The 19,798-nt window shown below is 44.4% G+C and overlaps 1 protein-coding gene across 1 annotated transcript; it reads left to right on the forward strand.

The window, feature by feature from the left end:
* Nucleotides 1–4,217: 4,217 nt before the first annotated feature.
* sik1 (salt-inducible kinase 1) lies at nucleotides 4,218–16,463 on the forward strand. Its single transcript, XM_048239208.1, has 13 exons — nucleotides 4,218–4,863; nucleotides 5,397–5,619; nucleotides 5,825–5,941; nucleotides 8,934–8,997; nucleotides 9,471–9,632; nucleotides 10,049–10,173; nucleotides 10,283–10,406; nucleotides 10,560–10,780; nucleotides 11,312–11,569; nucleotides 11,825–12,053; nucleotides 12,191–12,445; nucleotides 12,619–12,817; nucleotides 12,943–16,463. The coding sequence occupies exons 2-13, from the start codon at nucleotides 5,467–5,469 to the stop codon at nucleotides 13,577–13,579; spliced, it is 2,544 nt and encodes an 847-aa protein (XP_048095165.1). The 5' UTR covers nucleotides 4,218–4,863; nucleotides 5,397–5,466; the 3' UTR covers nucleotides 13,580–16,463.
* Nucleotides 16,464–19,798: the final 3,335 nt, after the last annotated feature.

Here is a 19,798-nt window from a genome sequence, read left to right on the forward strand (position 1 = left end):
CAAATTAATTTAATCACATAAAGTGCCACACATGACTATCCAATTAATGTTGGTGTGGTTAAAAACTTCTGCTATCACTTCTCCTATTTAAAACAATGCATACAAGGTTGTCATTTGGGGAACAGCCGAGGGTGCAAAACTGCAGCAGTACCACAAATTTGTGCCAACACCTCAAAACTGTGACATTCAAGACTCATCTAAAAACTGTCAAAACAAGACCATGCTACACACATAACCTCACCCACCCCCACCAATAGAAGCAAAGCAAATCCCACTCTCACAACGGTTTTTGCCACACAGAAACCTTTAACCCTTAAAGGTGTAGGTTTTTGAACATTCTAAGTTCCGCAACAATTGAAGGTTCTAAAATTCAGTCTATGGTTGAATTCAATGAACCCAGATATTCTTTAGAATGTTCATTTCTCAACATTCCCGTCACACCGGTGTGACGGTACTCCTTTAAGGGTTAAGCTTTGAAACAAGTGCAGTGTCACACATAGGTCTATGGCAGTGTAGCATTAGCTGGGCTGCTTCTCACACTTTCAATACACCACCAATGGACAGCACAGCACAGCACAGCACACAGCACGCCATGTGTGATTGCAAGCAGACAAAAACGTGAGAAGAGTTAACCACACCAGACACTGTTATGAAACAGTGGGGGTTTTTTTCCCTCCCAAAAGGAACAGTCAACTCTGTAATCTATCCCAGATATTAGAACAAGATGTTCAGCCCGAGGCGTAGGACGCAAGGTGAAAAAATCTGGTTTTGTGGCACATCTTGCGAGCACATGGCTCGGAAGAGGACTGATCTTGCACATGTTTTGCTGCAACAAATGATCCTGCTTGACATAAATCACTTTTTAATAAGCCCCATATGGCGGGGAGGACATTAGGCCGAGTGATTAATGTCACTGAAACTATGGAAACGATGAAGGTGAAGACAAGTGTGTCACCAAGTTCCTTAACCAGCAACACATGACGCTATTGACATTTCCACAAGTATTTCAGTGAAATTGCAGCATATCACTGAGTCTTTGACTTCTTGTGCTTTGAATGAATTATATATAAAGTATGTCTTATCAGTGAGCAATCTGTACAATGGTTGCCCCCGGCTGATGTAGGCCTATGTGAGATCCGTGTATTTTGCTGAAGATACATTTGTGCATGCTTGTGTGGGTGTGTGGAGAGCCTCCTCTGACACTTTTGTGTCTCCAGGATGCAGTTTCGATGCGTTGCCATGCTATCTGTTTGCTGAGTTGAGAGTGGTGGCATTTGCTCTGAATGCAAATTCAGAATATCGATTATCTGTTAGAGTGAGCAAGTATGCTTATTGATGCATGAATGTGTGTGTGTGTGTGTTTGTGTATTTGTGTATGCATAGTATAAGTATAAGTAAGTATATATACTCTTTTGATCCCGTGAGGGAAATTTGGTCTCTGCATTTATCCCAATCCATGAATTAGTGAAACACACTCAGCACACAGTGTACACACAGTGAGGTGAAGCACACACTAATCCCAGCGCAGTGAGCTGCCTGCAACAACAGCGGCGCTCGGGGAGCAGTGAGGGGTTAGGTGCTTTGCTCAAGGTTACTTCAGCCGTGCCTACTGGTCAGGGTTCGAACCAGCAACATTCCTGTTACAAGTCTGAAGCGCTAACCAGTAGGCCACAGCTGCCCTAATGCATGCATGCTATGATTGTGTATTGTTTGTGTGTGTGGGTTATGCATGCATTGATTGTGTGTGTGTGTGTGTGGTGGTGGTGGTGGTAGGAGTGGGGGGTTGAATGCATGCATGTTTATCTGGAAATGATAAACCTGCATAAAGGCTTTGCAGCATAAGGCTGGACACATCTGAGATATCAACTGCCTGTTGTACAGCATACAAAATAAGTACCTAAAACAGATATGCAAGCGAACAGACACACACACACACCACACACACACATGCTCACACCCTACCCTTTCTGCAGAGATCAGGGTGGATTATAGTGTGTGTGTGTGTGTGTGTATGTGTGTGTGTGTGTGTGTGTAGGTGAATTGCAGTTAGGGGGAATTATATGTCTATGCATGCATGCAAATAGTTGTAACTCTCCCTTTATGGAGCCCTATTTTGCACAATGTTAAAGATCATTGCATTAAAAAGAAAATGGTGGACAATGCTAAAACATATGCAGGGGCGCAGGAGGCACGGGAATGTGGGGGATATGTCCCCCGCAGTGCTGAAGAGACAGCCGTCGTCCCCCTCACTTTTGATAAGGAAAAAAAGCTTTATAGGTACGCTAAATAAATAATAACATATAGGATTTGCGCTAACTACTCCCCATTAACAGCATCACATCACTAACCACAGCCATCTACAGTACTGTAAGACGGCACAATCTCATATTCACTCTTGGATATCTGAAGCCAGTTTGTCTACTAACAATCATAAAATAATCCAGGCTACTTGCTTAGCATAAATCATTCATCATCATCATCTTTATTTGAGGTAGGCTGGTATTCGAGGCAGGCTTTTTAAAATATTTCTAACCTGCATTTAGACATGCGTTTCGTTTGGAGCGGCATACCGGTAGGCTATCAAAAGCCTTTTCGGTTTGGTTTAGGATTTAATTTACTTTTGGACTGTTTGATTATATTGCTAAATGTTGGGACTGATGGGCACTGAAATCTGGGAGATATTTGATGGTTCACTGTTAAGTTTCATGCAGTTGAAAAAGTGTCGGGATTTCCTCTGCTGTTTATAGCGAGACATTGAATTGGTTGTGCTGTAATGGAAACCGTAATGCGTAGCCAAGTAGCCTAAATTGAGTTATTGTTTAATTATGCATGATTTAGTAGCCTACTTTTTTTTTATAAAATTCGTAGGGTGGAATGCCTTGAGTCGCAACAATTGTGTTTAAATGTAGTAGGCTTCAGCCTCTGGCAATTAGCTCGAAAGGGACGGCAAGAGAATGACCTTGAGAACGTGTGTTGGAGACCCATGGTAGAAAAACGACTTTTCTTTGCCAACCGTAGGCTATTAATCCAACCAACATAATACAATACAATACAACATATAATAAAATATTAAGAAGAGGTGTTATTTCATTGACTTAAATCGAAACAATGTCTTCTAGTGGACTGATGGCAATAATTGGTATAGTAGGCAATTGTTACTCCGTCTTGTATATGGGAACCTGCCTTTATTTGTCCTGCTATAAATAGAATCAATCCCGGGCATAATTTGAGGATTTATGGTAGCCTAGTGCTCAACTCCTCCTGCTCAACATGACAAAACTATAAAATAACTATAAAATAAGTCTATCAACGTTTTTGTTCTAACACATTTATTTCAAACAATATTTCAAGACACAAATTGGATACTTCAGTTACCTTGGTGCATAACCAAGGTAGGCTACCACACCCCAGACTGAGTGATGGGTCTAGCGTTCTTATCCATTCAGTGTGGGGTATAAACAAGCTGAGAATTTAGCGGTGTCACGTCTGCCTGTGGGGAGCTCTTAGAAGCTTGGGATAATGTGATACAGTTACTACAGTAACAATATTTTATTTTACTTCTTATGTAATTTGTTTTTTACATTTTATAAATGCTTTGTTTAAATGCTGTTGGAACAAATAGTTGATTATAAAGGCAACTTTCTGTTGCAATTTTCTGTGTGTTCTGGACTGGTAACTTGTTAAGCCAACACTTGTTAAGTTCTAACGTTGCATAAATATTAACTGCAAACACACAGTGGAGAGTTAATTTGGTTTATACCAGAAAATGTAAGTAGGCCTAACTAGGCTGTTTGATCATGTAGTCTATGTTTGGATCATAGGCATGATGATTCAACATATCATGTTGCTTTTTTCTACCATTGGCCCAAGTAGTGACCAGTATTCTACCATTGGCCCAAGTAGTGTGAAATAAATCTAAACAAAAATAAATAAAAGTAGAATTGCACATAGCAAGAAGCTGGTCTGAGGGCAGATCTGGCGCTGTGCTCATCTATAAAAAAATGTTTTGAAAACAATCAATGGTATTATCTTAATATTCTGGCAAGTTTAAAATATGATGGTCGAAAGTGGGCCAGAGGTGGCGATCCGATATCTGGAAATCTGATCTCACTATGGGTTTGTGTACACAATTTGGTCCCCCTCACTTTCAAAATATCTCCTGCGCCCCTGAAAATATGTATAAACAAAGTTTAGTTCCTCAAATAATCAAGCTAAACTTCCTTAAGAGAAAAACTTGAAATAGTCCGCCCTCACACTGAATTATTTTTTTGTTCCGAAAGCTGCGAGCAGCGAATGCCTTCCAGCAGGCGCGCTGAATACACACAGTAACAGCTTGAGAGGAAAAATCACGTGGTGACACATCTCTGGGACTGGCGTCATCGTCTTCATCTCCAAGCAACCCCTCCATCACCACTCACGTCACCGTACGCCGTGCCGCACTGTTGCCCAGCAACTTGTGCCTTGCGCGCTCACCCGGCCTTGCGCCCCGCTCCGAGCTCTGACGCGCGTGTGACGTTAATGAGGTGGCTATCAATTTGTTATGGCAGGACGGGGAAGAGGTGGAGTTCCCTCATCAGGCGATTCAGCCTGTAGCCTTTTCCTGCATACCAGCGGATCGCAGTAGCGAGTGCTGAAGCTTTGGTGGCCAGAAGTGTCATCCCTGTAAATAGTCCTCTTTGTAATCTACGGTTCACGCGGACAGAGTCTTTGTACATATGCCACTATAAGTTATACGGGAGTGGATGAACTTGCCTAGTTTTTATACTTTTATTCGGAGCGCTTATTAACGTGGAATGAAGTGTAAATCCGCGGTTGTGAATCTTTTCGATTGTGGAAGGAGGTGAATTTCGTTACTGTATTAAGGTAAGTACTGTTTCTTTGTTGTTTGCCTTAGGTTTTCTATGTGGTGTACAGATATAGCCTACTACAAACTCGCATTAAGGGAAAAGTAAAGACAGTAAACCTTTTCCTCGTATTCACATATACCGTCCAACAGCTGTCAAAGTCATTATGGACTACTTTCAATGCTTCGCAGCAGGCAACTGTGCGTCATAGTTTTAGGCATCTTCTACCTATTTAATGCAAATTAATGAGCCAAGAAATTATGTATTATTATTATTACTACTACTACTACTACTACTATTGCTACTACTACTACAACTACTGACATAGCCTACAATCACGAACACAATTTGATAATTTCACTTACCTTACAGCGGCGCAGTAGAGAAGGCGAAGTGTAGCCTATAGTAGAATAGCCTACATTTAATTCCGCCTCACTACGAATAATAATAATAATAGGCTAATTATAATAATAATAATAATAATAACTTGGCTATGCACCTGTTATTGTTGTTTGTTTCATACATTGACAGCAGCCTTCTTTTGTATTCCAGGTACGGCATAAGCTACCTTAATCAAAACGACAGAAATTCCGGCAGCAATATAAAACCACAGCCTAGCACCATGGTGATCATGACAGAGAGCGGTCCGGGGTCTCAGCCCAATCCCTCGCAAGGCAGGCCCCTCCAGGTCGGTTTCTATGAAATCATCCGCACTCTGGGCAAAGGAAACTTCGCCGTTGTCAAGCTGGCAAGACACAAAGTCACCAAAACACAGGTAAACATTCACTTGCTGTAAATTATGCATTCAATTTATTTTCTTTGCTCCTAATTGTTATTACAGTTGTGTTGTTACTGTCTACTTGCATGTAATTATAACCGAAAATATAATTCATAATACTGGCACTGACATTGTGATGCATTTAATGCACTGCCATATGAAAAATAAAATGTGTAATAAAAATATATTTTCCCCCTCATAGGTCGCTATCAAAATTATTGATAAGACCCGGCTCAACTCCTCAAACCTGGAGAAAATCTACAGAGAGGTGCAGATAATGAAGCTTCTCAACCACCCTCATATCATAAAGCTCTACCAGGTGGGTCTCCTCTCCAGTTACTCAAGCTGCTACAGAAATTCATCCCAAGTGCCTCATATCATTTAAGAGTAACAATTAGGACCCTGATTAAAAAAAAATAAAACGCTAGAGGCATTACTATCATAATACACACTTTATGGAGACCGGTTGCAGAACAGTGATATTACTCAGATATGGGTGCAGTGGTGCATTTGAGGTTAAAGTTAAGCAAGGGTATTTCTTGTCAAGAAGGGAGAAATAATTTGTGCTATCCCTGTGTGCAGGTGTGTTCTCATCATATCCCATCTCATTGTATCCTATGCTATTTTCATGTTTCGATGTTGCAGTAAGTGTCATAAATTTAGGGAGGCTTGGCTTAAGTGCAAAACTGGAATTTAGCATACGTTGTTAAGGGCACAAATGGCTACCTTGATGTTGTGTAGTGTGTCCACAGATGTGTGGTTGTACCGAGTTGCCTTAGTTATGGTCACACAAGGGCAAAGCAAAAGCTCTCTCAGCTTTGAAAGGGACTGTTGATCACCTAGGCACGTTGCATTAGTGCAATCCCTCTGGACCACGATGACGATTGCGTGTGTGTGTGTGGGTGTGGGTGTGTGTGTATTTGGCGACTTAAGGGGTTAGCCTCTCTGGGTGTGTTGGCTGTCCATGTTAATTAGTGCAGGTGGAGTGTGTACTAGCCCTCACGTGAAGCAGCCCGTCTCTAGAGACAATAAAGATTTTAAGACGCTGGAATCTGACTGCATCCTGGTAACTCCTAAGAGTTGGCCATTTTCCTCAGTGGGCACCTACGCACATGTCAGCGTTTTCATTTGCCCTAGAAATGTTCACCCCCAATTTCATTTTTTATTTCATTTTTTTTCATTCCCTGTGTTTTGTGCATTAGGGCCTTTTGCGCTTGTTTATGGATTATGCGACCTGTGCTGAGCTTGTGAAATTTCGGCTTTTTTCCCCCTCAGCCACTGAAATACTAGGAAATCAAATCCCATTCGTGGAGGTACATACCCCAAGGATTGCTTCATTGCAATAGTAGTCCAGCCAGTTGTTTGTGGCTGGAGGTCTCTCCCATGAGCCTCTGACAATCAGTCGTTTTCTCTTACCAAGCCTGTGGAGATTAGCAGAATTAATCTTCATGAGATTTCACTGGCACACTGACCTGGTTATAATCATATTGAGGAGAGAGCTGTTTCTGTACCATGAACCAGCCAGCAAGCATCAAATTATGACGAATATGGATGACCGAGCCCTCGTGAACAGTTGTCACTTTGAGCAGGGTCTTAAAATCTGTGCCACTTTCATAACGTCGAGCTGGGTCAATGTCCTTCTGTGTTTGGTGGGAAAGGGAAAGAGATGATAGTTCAAACAGAGCAGATTGAATGGTGTTTGAACAGCGGAGAGGGAGTGAATTGGAATGCGGTGTAGTGATCACGTCCTCCATTTTTTCCCCTTCCCGGCTCCTTTAATGACAGGGATAAACTATAAGATGGATCTACTGAAGTGTCTGTTTATTTAAGAAATAGGCAAGAGGGATATAAAAGGGAAACCCTCAAGAGGGAAAGAAAAACCTGTCATGATAAGCTGCAGTTTCCGTTTTCTCACTGCCTGTATAAACACAATGATCCCCCTTCACATTTACTTTTTCTTTTCATCGAGGCAGTCACAAGACAGACAGCTCATTTCCCCCTGAAAACAGTACAGCCTCTTAACTAGGCAATCCTGGTCTCTCCCACACTCCCCAGCGCTTTTCCTGCAGTGAGGGAAAAAGTGACGATTATTACGTGTGTGTGTGTGCGTGTGTGTGTGTGTGTGTGTGTGTGTGTGTGTGTTTGTACACGGTCACTCAAGCACTCCTTTTCCTCTGGAAGAGGTGACATCACTGGCACCTCCGGGTTGATGTAGAGGGACTGGATTCTTCGGAATCGACGGCTATCTGGAGATAAAAAGGGGCCTTTTATCCCACTCTAACTTGACCTCATTCCCAGTAAATGGTGAACACTAGAGGTTGTGTAACTGGCCCCTGTTTTTTTGTTTGTTTTTTTAAGACACTTTGGTAAATTTCCGTCACCCAGTGCAGGGCCTGGAGATATTTATGTCAACACATTTGGTCTCATTCGTTTCACATAGGTCTCTTCTCTCTGTTTTTTTATTTATTTATTTTATTTTCTCGGGAGCTGTTGTGCAAGCCAGTGCTTCTCAGTAGTGTGTTATGTTACTACCATGCACTGCCAACCCCCTCACCCTGAGGGATCTCCTGAGAAGGTTTTTGGATGTTCCAGGAAGAGAATGGGACATTGCATCTTCCCTCCTGCCGTTCCATTCCTTTTGCTTTCAATTCCGCACGCTTGCCGGTGTATAGTTTTCACATAGGCCACTGCTCCAGGCATTCCTAATACACAAGTCGATTCCTGTTTTGTCAGGAAGCTTTTTCACTCACGTATTTCCCATATATCCATCTGTGCAGGAATGCGCTAGGCAGGGGTCAGCTTGTGATTTGTGTTCCAAGGAACTTGTTGTACACTACAGAGGGGGTTTCAGAAAATGAGATATACATAGAAGGAATTGTTTGACTGTGTGTGTGTGTGTGTGTGTGTGTGTGTGTGTGTGTGTGTGTGTTGTATGTTGTGTGTATGTCTGAGTGTATGTCTGAGTGTATGTGTCATTTTGTCTGCTCATGTTCTACTATAAATAAAGGACATTCAGGAAGTACCTGACAGTTCCCTTATGTAAGCACACATAGCATGGAAAACCAAGCTGTCACGTGTGGATGGCAGCAGATAGGGAACAAACGAGAACAAGTGTGCCCACAAGAGAACACAAAAACACACCAAAAAATGCTTTAGAGTTATTAGTCACATTATTCCGTGGAAACATTATTCTGTTTTACTCATACTGGTCACGTTGCTCTTAAATCTTCATGGTAATGTGATGTAGGAATGTAGGAATGTATTAGTTACTAAGAGTAATGTATTATTCCATTCTTTTGTTTTGCCTCCAGGTTATGGAGACGAAAGACATGCTGTACATTGTCACAGAATATGCGAAAAATGGCGAGATGTTTGGTGAGTAGATTTTTAGAATATTCTGGCTTTTTGTACCTCCCAGGCTGCCATACATTTTTAGAATATTCTGACTTTTTGTACCTCCCAGGCTGCCATACAGTTGGGGGGGATAATTGGCATGTGGGAATTTTTTAGTGACCTCTTTTACTGCTTTGAGCTTGGTGTTGAGACAGGGTGGTCAGTGTGGTCTAGAGATAAGCTGAGTGGTATTTAGCTTGCTGAGTGCTGGTGGGGTTGGGGCTTCAGTGGGGGAACAGGTGTGGGATTTTCAGGCTTTATGTAACCACATGGAGCAGATAAGCTGATGTTCTTGCCGCCACAGTAACACTAGACCCACCTCTGGGGCTTTAGAGTGGACTGTCTGTCTGCCCACCTGTCTGTGTTATTGTTATCTCGGGACAACAAGGCTAACCTAGACTCTCTCTCTCTCTCTCTCTCTCTCTCTCTCTCTCTGTCTTTCTCTCTCTCTACAGACTACCTGACAACCAATGGCCGGATGAGTGAGGAGGAGGCCCGCAAGAAGTTCTGGCAGATTCTGACAGCGGTGGACTACTGCCACCGTCACCACATCGTCCACCGCGACCTCAAGACAGAGAACCTGCTTCTTGACGCCAACATGAACATTAAGCTGGCAGGTGGGCACAGGGCACAGGGTACTCACTGGTTCAGTAGCCAGGCTGTGACACACTTTTGGGCACTGGGCAAAAGCCTTAAGAGCTGCATTCATTGATAAGATAATGTAATAAGGTAAAACTCAGTAAGAAAATCACACAGCCAATATAACTGCCTCATGAAGCCTAGCTCTGTTAGGAAAGATTCCTAATGTATTTTCCGTAATTACACATTCTTTCATTATGACTGTTTGTATTTAATTACACCACATTACCAGGCTGCCCTACTTTAGGTGAAAGATCACATTGAGAATTCTGATTACTGGCCAATTGCCAGGCCTTGGGGATATTTAATTACATTTCTCTCTCTCTCTCTCTCTCTATCTCCATCCCTGTCTCTCTGCATTTTTCTCTATTCCTTCCTTTCATGTGCCTCGCAGACTTTGGTTTTGGGAACTTCTACAACGCTGGAGAGCCTCTGTCCACATGGTGCGGCAGCCCGCCCTACGCCGCACCCGAAGTCTTCGAGGGAAAGGAGTATGAAGGCCCACAGCTGGACATCTGGGTATGCATCTTCATCAACTTTACAGCATTGTCATCCTCATCAGATTACAGCAATGTCCAAAAAAAAGTCAAACAGAGTTTGTAACGTTCTCTTCCTGTGTGCTTTGCAGAGCCTGGGTGTGGTTCTCTACGTTTTGGTCTGTGGTTCTCTGCCCTTTGATGGGGCCAGCCTGCCCGCCCTGAGACAGCGAGTGACGGAGGGCCGCTTCCGCATCCCCTACTTTATGTCTCAAGGTAAGACACACCACCGTTACCATAGAAACCCTTTCAAGAGAGTTCCATTATCAGCATCATAGTTGGCCCCACAAGACTTCACGGCTGGTTTATCTGTAATTCCCTTTGTGTTAGGCCTCCATTGTTAACAACTTGCTCTCCTCTTTCGTCCAGATTGTGAGAACCTGATCCGTAAGATGCTGGTGGTGGACCCTGCCAAGCGGATCACCGTGGCCCAGATCAAGCAGCACCGCTGGATGCTGGCCGACCCCAGCGCCCCGCACCAGGCGCTCTCGCTGTCCCTCACCGACTACAACTCCAACCTCGGCGACTACAGCGAGCCCGTGCTGGGCATCATGCAGACCCTGGGCATCGACCGGCAGAGGACAGTGGAGGTGAGTGTCCGAGTGCTGTCAGTAGGTAGACGGATGGACGGTGTGGAACAGGGATAAAGTCTGTACATTAGTGAAGGGAACGAGTGAGGTTGTATGGTTAACAACACACATAAGGGAAGGTGTTTGTGCGTGGCGGGGCCAGGGAATTAGTATTGGCATTGTTCCACCCTCTCGCAGGCACCACAACCAGAGGGACCTGATATTCCTGCTCGCCTCCTGGCTTTAGGGGCATTTTGCCATCGGCATTAGGCTGGATAACTGGCATCTGTTTTCTTAAGCCAGCATATTGCATACTTACGCACTGTTGTTCTCGCAGCTCCATCTGACAGGATCATGCTTTGCTTTCTCATGGCTGCGTGTGTGTGTGTGTGTGTGTGTGTGTGTGTGTGTGTGTGTGTGTGTGTGTGTGTGTGTGTGTGTGTGTGTGTGTGTGCGTGTGTGTGGGGGGGTTGCTGTAAGCTTCAAACACTAGGTATCCAAACCAAGCTTATTGGGAGGTTCTAATTCCATTTGCTTTCCCACCTGTTGCAGTCTCTCCAGAGCAGCAGCTACAACCACTTCTCTGCCATCTACTACCTGTTGCTGGAGCGCGTGAAGGAGCACCGCAGTCAGCAGCTCAGCCGCCAGTGTGGATCCTGGACCCAGAGACCCAGGAGCACGTCCGACTCCGCTGCCCCAGAGGTGATCATGGAGTCTGCAGATGGATTCAGATCCGCCTTCCCGCTTCAGGCCAAGAAGAGTGCGCCCATGCATTCTGACATGGAATGCGACCAGAGCGGCCTTTTCCAGGTGAGCATCTTCTCCCGATTTTCCCCAAAAACACCCACTCAGCCCTTTGCCAGTAGCCTGTAATTTTCCTTCTTGCATGCCAACTAGATGAACTTTTCCATGGCCACCAGCTGTGTGGTGCTTAGACCCTTTCCCTTGTTTCGTGTTGCAGATGTGCAGTGCACCCCCACCCCTCCTCCCCTCCTCTACTCCTCCTCCTGTCAGACAGTGGCTCTAACGTGAATGCACCTCCCCCCTCCTCTCCCTATCTCCCAGCGCGTGGTGTGCCCTGTGGAGGCCAGCCTGAGCGGCCTGCTGTGGAACCGCTCCATCTCGCCCAACAGCCTGCTGGAGACCACCATCAGTGAGGAGGTGCGCCCACGTGACCTGGAGGACGAGGAGGTCTCTGCCATCGTCACCCAGCCGCCCGTACTGCACAGCACGGCGTCCCGTCGGCACACGCTCGCCGAGGTGTCGGCTCGCTTCCACCAGTGCAACCCTCCCTGTGAGTACCCAGCGCAAAAAAAAAAACTTTGTACGGGAGACGTCTCGGGTCATTTCCTTATTAAAGTGTCCACGCAGCGGACAGAACACAGACTCATGAGTATTTGTCCCTCTTTCTCTCTCTCTCTCTCTCTGCAGGTATCGTGGTCAGCCCTTCTGATGCCGCCTCCTCCGACAGCTGCCTCAAGTCCTCGTCCAACCCCCACCCTGCCCTGTCCACCCCTATGGAGGGCCTGTCTACCCTGCTGAGCTCTGGGATGGGCCCCGGAGCGCTGGCCACTGCCGGAACCCCTCTGGCCCTCTCCTCCAACCGGCTCCTGCAGGCCCAGGGCAGTCTTCACGCCGCCAGCTTCCAGGAGGGCCGCAGAGCCTCTGACACCTCCCTCACTCAAGGTGAGCACGGGTTTCTACAAATTCACAGGGTGGGGTGGGGGGGGGGGGGGGGTGTTGATGGATGTTCTTTCCATGTCCTACTTATATCACCATGTCTCCTATAGCTATGGGCTATAACATTACCACAGTCTCTAGACACAGTCTCCAACTTTTGACCTCTGACTCGTCTCCAGGCCTGAAGGCATTCCGGCAGCAGCTGCGGAAGAACACTCGGACCAAAGGCCTGCTGGGGCTCAACAAGATCAAGGGGCTGACGCGGCAGGTATGCCCCCCAACGTCTTGTGCCCCCCGGGGGAGCCGCGGCTCCATCGGTCCGGCCATGTGTGCCACGAGCGGTCGCAGCATGCTGGAGGAGGTCCTGCACCAGCAGAGGTCAGATACTTACCTCTCGCAGTCTTCATATTAACCTCAATGTGTCACGTTGCATATAGTCCTGAGTTGGGAGTTAAGGGACTATAGTGTTAATGGTGTTCTCTGCTTTTTTTTCTGTTACACAGGATGCTCCAGATTCAGCACCAGAGCCAGCCTCAGGTGCAGTCCCAGCAGCCCTCGGTCGCCACGGTGACCACTCAGCAGCCCGTCCTCTTCCTCTCCCAATCGCATCAGCATCAGCACCAGCACCAGCACCAGCACCCACCCTCCCCTCCCCCCACCAACCTCTTCGCCCCGGCCGCCCTGTTCTCCAAGGCCCCGGTGCTGCTGCCCATGTGTCAGCAGACCCCTCTGGCACTTCAGCCCCAGCCCCAACAACAGGCTTCCCTCTGGCGCCAGCCCATGGACTCCTGCTCTTCTACCTCCACCTCCTCCTCCCGCTCCTCCTCCACCTCCTCCACCTCCTCCTCCTGCTCCTCCTCTTCCTCGTCTTCCTCGTCCCTGTCCCCCGTGGTCTCCACCGCCCACCTGCTGGAGGCGCATCTGCACATCAGCCAGCACCCTCACCACCCCCTCCAGCCCCAGGTAGCTCACAGCCACCAGCACCTCCAGGCCCTGGCACAAGCCCAGGGGCCCTTCTCCTTCTTCCCCCAGCAGGGCAGCTGGGGGCTGGGCAACAGGGCCTCACAAAACCCTGAGGTCCAGGAGATGGTCTGCAGTGGACAGCAGCAGCAGCTCAGCAGCTGCGTGATGGTGAAGTGAAAAGGCAGGCAGCAGTAGCACACTGGACACCATTTGAAGTTCCGTAGGGCGGAAGAAATAGAAGAAGCTAATGGAGAGGCTATGATGACAAGAGAGAGCCAGATTTATCACACTAGTTTTGCTCTCTCCCTCTCATTCTGTCTGTCCTTCTCTCGTCTTTGATTGGCTGAATGACACCAGCTGACCAGCTGAGAAGTGGACAGTCACTGACATGATCAAACAGACAGAAGTGTTGAGTTGTAACCATCTGACTTTGTTTGTGATGGTAGCAAAAAAAAACGTAAAGAAAGAAAATGAAGGTGTTGCATCCTTTTAGATGCAATCAGTAGATTTGTTTTTCTTTTTTTTACATTATACAGAAAAGAAAACACACAAAAAAAGATGCAAATGACAATTCCACATTTTGAACAACATGCAAATACACGGTGTTAGTGCTTGTTGTCTCATGCATCTGGGATTCAAACGAAGAAGCAATAACCAAACTCTCTGTGGAGGCCCTCCCCTCCTGTCAGACTCTGGACTTCCCTTACAAGCAATAAGGAATGGGCCCTTGCCCAAGGGGAAAGCTATGGAGATAACAAATGAATGGACTCACTTGAAGAATAGAGGACTGACTTCCAAGAAAAAAAAAATGCTTATGTCAGTCAGAGCTGTTTTTTTTAAATTATTTTATTGTATGAGAGTGCAGGAACTGCACGTCTTCCTGATTTGATTTTTTTTCTTTTAGTTTTGCTAACTAAGTGAGTTTTTCATTTTGTTAGGTAAGGCCAAAGTTTTTGGATTTTTGGTTTGCTTTGATTTACATTTTTTGTAGCAGTCCAGTATGGAAAATGCAGTATCAGACATCCAAAACTTCCACAATTCTCAACAAAAATGCTATCATTGTTAACTGTGATTGCCTCAGTAACACTTTGCTGGGTTAAAGCTGCTTCTCTTAGAGAAAAACAGAGATTCAACTGGTACGTTATGATGCTTAAAAACGTGGAGGAGGATATGTGAACTTTTAGCTTGATGACAGAAACACAAAATGTACTTCAACTGGTAGACCATCTGAGCTTGGTGCAGTGTGTGTGTTTGTGTGTGTGTGTGTGTGTGTGTGTGCGCACACACACTCTAAGACTGAGAACATGAGCCGCTTTGCTGCTTTGTATTACGTCATGTCCAGCCTTTGATCCACACACACGTACACACACAGTTTATTTTGCTGCACCTTCTGTGATGACAGACATGTGCTCCTGTTCAGACATCAAGTATTTGACCTCAGACCAATTATTTGATTTCTTTGTTAATCCCTCCTCCTCAAAAAAAAAATTGAAGAGTGGCATCATATCACTACCTCTTCCTCCACCAGAAATAAGAATTTCAGAGCAGAAACTCAATTTATGATCTACACAAAAGGCTTTTTTTTTGTTGTTGTAATATGTAAATTATTGCTTACAGTATGTGTTGTGCTACATTAATGAGCAGATGAGAAGCCCAACTTATCTCTGCACTGACTAATTGCAGCACAGCAATTGGATTTCATGCTAGCAGAACAGAGAGAACAAAAAAGCTTTTTTGGGGAATAGTGCAATATTTCACATTGAAATGTAGAGAAACCAGGTGAGAAAGCTCATGTAGGAAACAAAGGGGCGACACATGCCTAAAGTGGTTGTTTTCTAACTTCTTTTTTATGATTGTATGAGATTATTTGAACACAGAGTATAGAATAACATATATTAGTTTAGTAGAGGCCATGTTGACTTGCGTTTTTTTTTTTTTTTTTCGTCTCTACACAACACAGGTTGCCTTTGAGTCTTGGTGTAAATGGCAGTACTAGTGTAAGCCAAAGAGAAGGAGGTAGATGTATCACTGCCTTTTTGACATTAGCTCTCCGTAGCTCTCAGTGTACTGCTTACTTAGCATTTCACTTCAGCAGAAGTAACTTCCATGATTAGATGTTGTGGCTTTCTCTGTCTCACAAGGACCATGGTTGTATTTATATATATTATTATTACTTCACTTTTGAAATCGAGTTGATAACTTGTAGCAATAGACTTTCTGGATAAGTTGTTTTGCTCGAGATACAATTGCTCTTAGGTGCTAGAAGTAGATTGCGACCCTGTGTCTAAGTTTTATGTGCTTTTTTTATTTTATTTCAGATGAACTGTATGTTGTTGAAACACCACCATTGAATTTGCTGTGACAATTCTCCATAAGTGGTGTTCCACTTTTATGCTCTGCTTGGTCGATTCACAATATCTTTGAAAAGCGTTTCTCCTTGTCAAGAACAATACGAGACAATGTTCAAAACTTTATTCAGAAAAAAGGTTTGTGGTGGGATCAGTCAGTCATTACACAGTGTTAACATGTGCTCAGTCCAATGATGTAGTTTGATTGCACTCACCACCAACGCTTGTGCCTTTTTCCGAACAAATCTTACATGTGGGAAAAAAATACAGGTTGATTTTGGTTCAGGATTCGAAAAGCACATAAACCGGTTACCCAAACGCTTCTCTATGGTTTTCAAAACAAAATCCATTTTTTTGATAATTCTGTTTACTTTGCTTTGTTGGAAAGAAATGCACTTTATTAGAATATTGCTCATTTGAAAAAAAAAAAACTCTTTGTTTCCGAGGAAGAATTCAGAAGGTTACGACCAGTGATGTAACATGTAACCATGGGAAACACTACACCGTAGATGCAGTTCAGTAAACATGTCTCTGTTTCTTTTTGGTTATTTTCAATTGCTGGTGTAATTTCCCAATTTCCTTGCTGTGTGTGTTTGTGTGTGTGCGTGAGAAAAGTGTGTTTTGTATGAAGGTGAAAGAGTGAACTAGAAATGAAAAGATTGTTTTATTTATGTGGCTATTTATTTGAATAAAATTCACTTCCTAAAACTTCACGTGATGCCTTGTTTTCCTTGGAACTGAATCTCCCTTAGTCAACTTTAGACAATAAATAATAATAAACATTAGAGAATTTCAAAAGAATTATGATTTACAAAAATATATGTTCTTTCAAAATCACCTCCGCTGACAACATGTTTCATAACCTAGCTGACATCACAGAGGTACTGAGTTGCCATCTGTAGGCTAGGTCATTAGTTTTCTTTTGAAGCACAAGTATCCAATTACCAATACACATCAATGATAAAGTATTACTTTGATGCATTGATGGACCAGTGCTCTTTTTCCAGGAAATAATTGCATTTCTTCTGCAGCCTGTAAACATGAGTTAGTAGTCCTCAATCCAATCAGATGAATTAGCTGCGGTTCGAGAGAGACTTCAACAAGTCTTCTAAATGAAACCTCCGATGCATGACCAATACATACCAAAGCACCATCTACGCCAATTGACGTTATTGAAGAGGCGATGACGCATATTGATGGTGCAAACTATGATACTATGATATGCACAACTGACCCTGCTGGTCCTGTGTTACTCATACAGCCAAGGGTCCACTGAGTCCATGCCAGGGCTGTACCAGATCTGAGCCAGAGTGAGACAGGCACACATGCCAGAGAGCCTTCTGAGCTTCTCATGCACCACCAGAGCTTTCTGCACACAAGCTAATCACAGCTACAGCACGACATATAGCTGCACCCTTACATAAAACGAATGTTTTGGAAACAACACAGACTGTGTTATCCCTATCTGGACACAGAGATGTGTTAAAAAACAATGCAAGTTGTGTTGTTTTCAACACAATTGCTTTACAGTAACACAGAGTGTACATCTATGAATATTATACATGACAGAGAAACATGTCTATTTTAAAGAGATTGAGAGATTATGGTGGTAACATACACAAGCCCAATTATAGCTCTCTCACTCTCTCTATCTCTTTCTTTCAATGCATCAGCTACATCATATTTCTATCACTTTGATACTACTGTGCTAACAAGAACAGCCTACAAGTGGTGAAGATCTACGTACATTAGGGATGGTTTCCATTGTTGCATTGTTGAGAGATAAGTCAATTAACCAGTTGAACAACCCGACATCTCATCAAGTGCAAGTGAAAGGCAGGTAGCATTCTGGGGCGTAAATAAGGCCACTCCACTTACTGACAGTGCGTCTCTGAGAGGACAGCTGGAACTAAGCCCAGGAGGTTTTTTTTTTTTTTTTTTTTTTTTTTTTCTTGAGGATTGATCGGAATGCTGAGCTCTGAAGTGGTCCACCAGGGCGGAGCAGGGCAGGGCAGGGACCGTGGAATAGGCAGCCGCCAGTGATCCATCATTCTCAGGCGTCTGGCTGGGGAAGGAGGTGGCCATGTTCAAGCTTCAGTTAATGAGGCTGTTTTGCCAGTGAAATGATCGCCACTGGCTGATGTGATGATTTGTGAGTCTGCCCCTACAATAGAGTGTGAGTGATTGAGCGTGTATGCGCGCATGTGTGTGTGTGTGTGTTTTAAGTGTGTGGTGTGTGTGTGTGTGTAGATTTATGTAGACGTATGTGAGTCTATATGTGTGTGTGTATGTGTGTGTGTGTGTGTGTGTGTGTGTGTGTGTGTGTGTGTGTGTGTGTGTGTGTGTGTGTTTGTGCGTATGTGTGTGTGTCTATGTGTGTTTATGTGTGTGTGTGTGTGTTTTGTGAGTAGATGTGAAGTATTTCGGGTGAGCCGCAGCTACACCCCCTCCCGCCCCTTCCCTCCTGCTCAGCGCGGGGACACGCTGTGGTTCTGGCTGTAAGCTGAGCTGTGGACAGGGTTGAGATGTGCTGAATCTGGCAAGGTCAGTTGGTGCAGCGGCTAACAGTACACCCCGTTAGCGTCAGGCGCACTCTGATCAGAGACACTGCTCCACGCTGAGTTCTGTAGGAAAGTACTGACAACATAGTGCTTAATGGAAGCACAGCTCAACACAGCACTTCAAAGGCAGCCAGGTTTAAATGGATTCCGAATGGTTTGTGATGACGTATACAGCAGATGTTTGGTAAATAGGAAAACAAAGGCGGCTCCGTCACTGATAAGGGTTGAGTGAGAGAGAGAGACAGACAGAGAGACAGACAGAGAGAGAGAGACATCAGTTAAATCACTCTAGGAATATAAACAAGGAAAGTCCCTCTGCTATGAAGCGCAACCATGTAAAGCCTGCAGGAGAAAACATCATGCCACACACATACACACGCACACACACACATGTGCACAAAGTTAAATTACAACTTGTTTGTCTGTGCATCTCCTAATGTCAAAATAATAATGCATCAAACTTTTTACAGTGTGTAATTCGGCCATTGAGGATATTTTTAATTGCGACAAACAACAACACTGATTAAAATAGACAATAGATCCAAGTATGGTGACAAATCCCATTTGTACTCTCCTCCACCAGTTGCTAGACATCCAGAGCTTCGATTCAAGGCCAAATTCGCTGCACAAAGTTTTCAGGAAATACTTGTATTACACGCGAGAAACACGAAGACGTGCATTTGTTTGTAATGACGCGTAAGCGATGCAGGCCATAGTTTTGCACAAATTGAAGCAGAAATAGACCTACACCAACTGTTGAAAAAACGTTCACGTGTGATGAAGTCTTGGGTAGGCTATGTTATTCACCTAGATTCTGATTCTGAAGGAGAATATCTGCCTTTTGGAGATTATGATCGATCGTCTATTGGCAGTGATAGTCACGGTGCGTCTGTGAATGGAGCTGCGTCTTTGCGTGTATACGACGGTGTCCACTAAGCATAGGCCCTACCATGCTTATTTCGACCCTCTTCCCAACATAGCTGGAGGTGGCAGTGGTAATCTTCATGATAAGTGTCCGTAATGGACGTGGTACAGACAGTAAAAATAGGGCTCTGAAGAACAAAGTCACCCATGATAGGAACCGATTTGACCAGGCTACTTTATTGTAGGCCTATAATAACGGTTTGTGGTTATAGGCTAGTAATAGTTTACTATTGTTGGTTTACATAGGCCTACTGTTTTCCTGTTCATTTCTTGTGTGGGTAATATGACAAAACCTGTAAACCTGCTCAAATATGTTCAACATCCAGTATTTACTGAAAGGTGCATAATTTGAGGTGCTTGCCATCCAGTGGCAAATTAGATACATTTACCCCCTTCATAAACTTTTTTATTTTTTACTCAAAGATTCACAGTAGGACTTTCAAGCCTTACAAAGACTACTTTCAAGCCTTTTGAAATTTTGATGTCAAAATCCAATGTTGTTGTTTTCTTAACCCTGGTGCCTAAAGTTTGCCATGCAGGTTTAAATAAGTTATGAGAAGAAA

Source organism: Alosa alosa, chromosome 3 (assembly GCF_017589495.1).
Source record: "Alosa alosa isolate M-15738 ecotype Scorff River chromosome 3, AALO_Geno_1.1, whole genome shotgun sequence".
NCBI classification, from domain to species: Eukaryota; Metazoa; Chordata; class Actinopteri; order Clupeiformes; family Clupeidae; genus Alosa; species Alosa alosa.

Coding starts and splice junctions, on each gene's coding strand:
- sik1 (XM_048239208.1), top strand. CDS start 5,467: ATGGTGATCATGACAGAGAGCGGTCCGGGGTCTCAGCCCAATCCCTCG. Junction 10,174..10,282: donor GCCCACAGCTGGACATCTGG/GTATGCATCTTC, acceptor TGTGCTTTGCAG/AGCCTGGGTGTGGTTCTCTA. Junction 12,446..12,618: donor TGACACCTCCCTCACTCAAG/GTGAGCACGGGT, acceptor ACTCGTCTCCAG/GCCTGAAGGCATTCCGGCAG.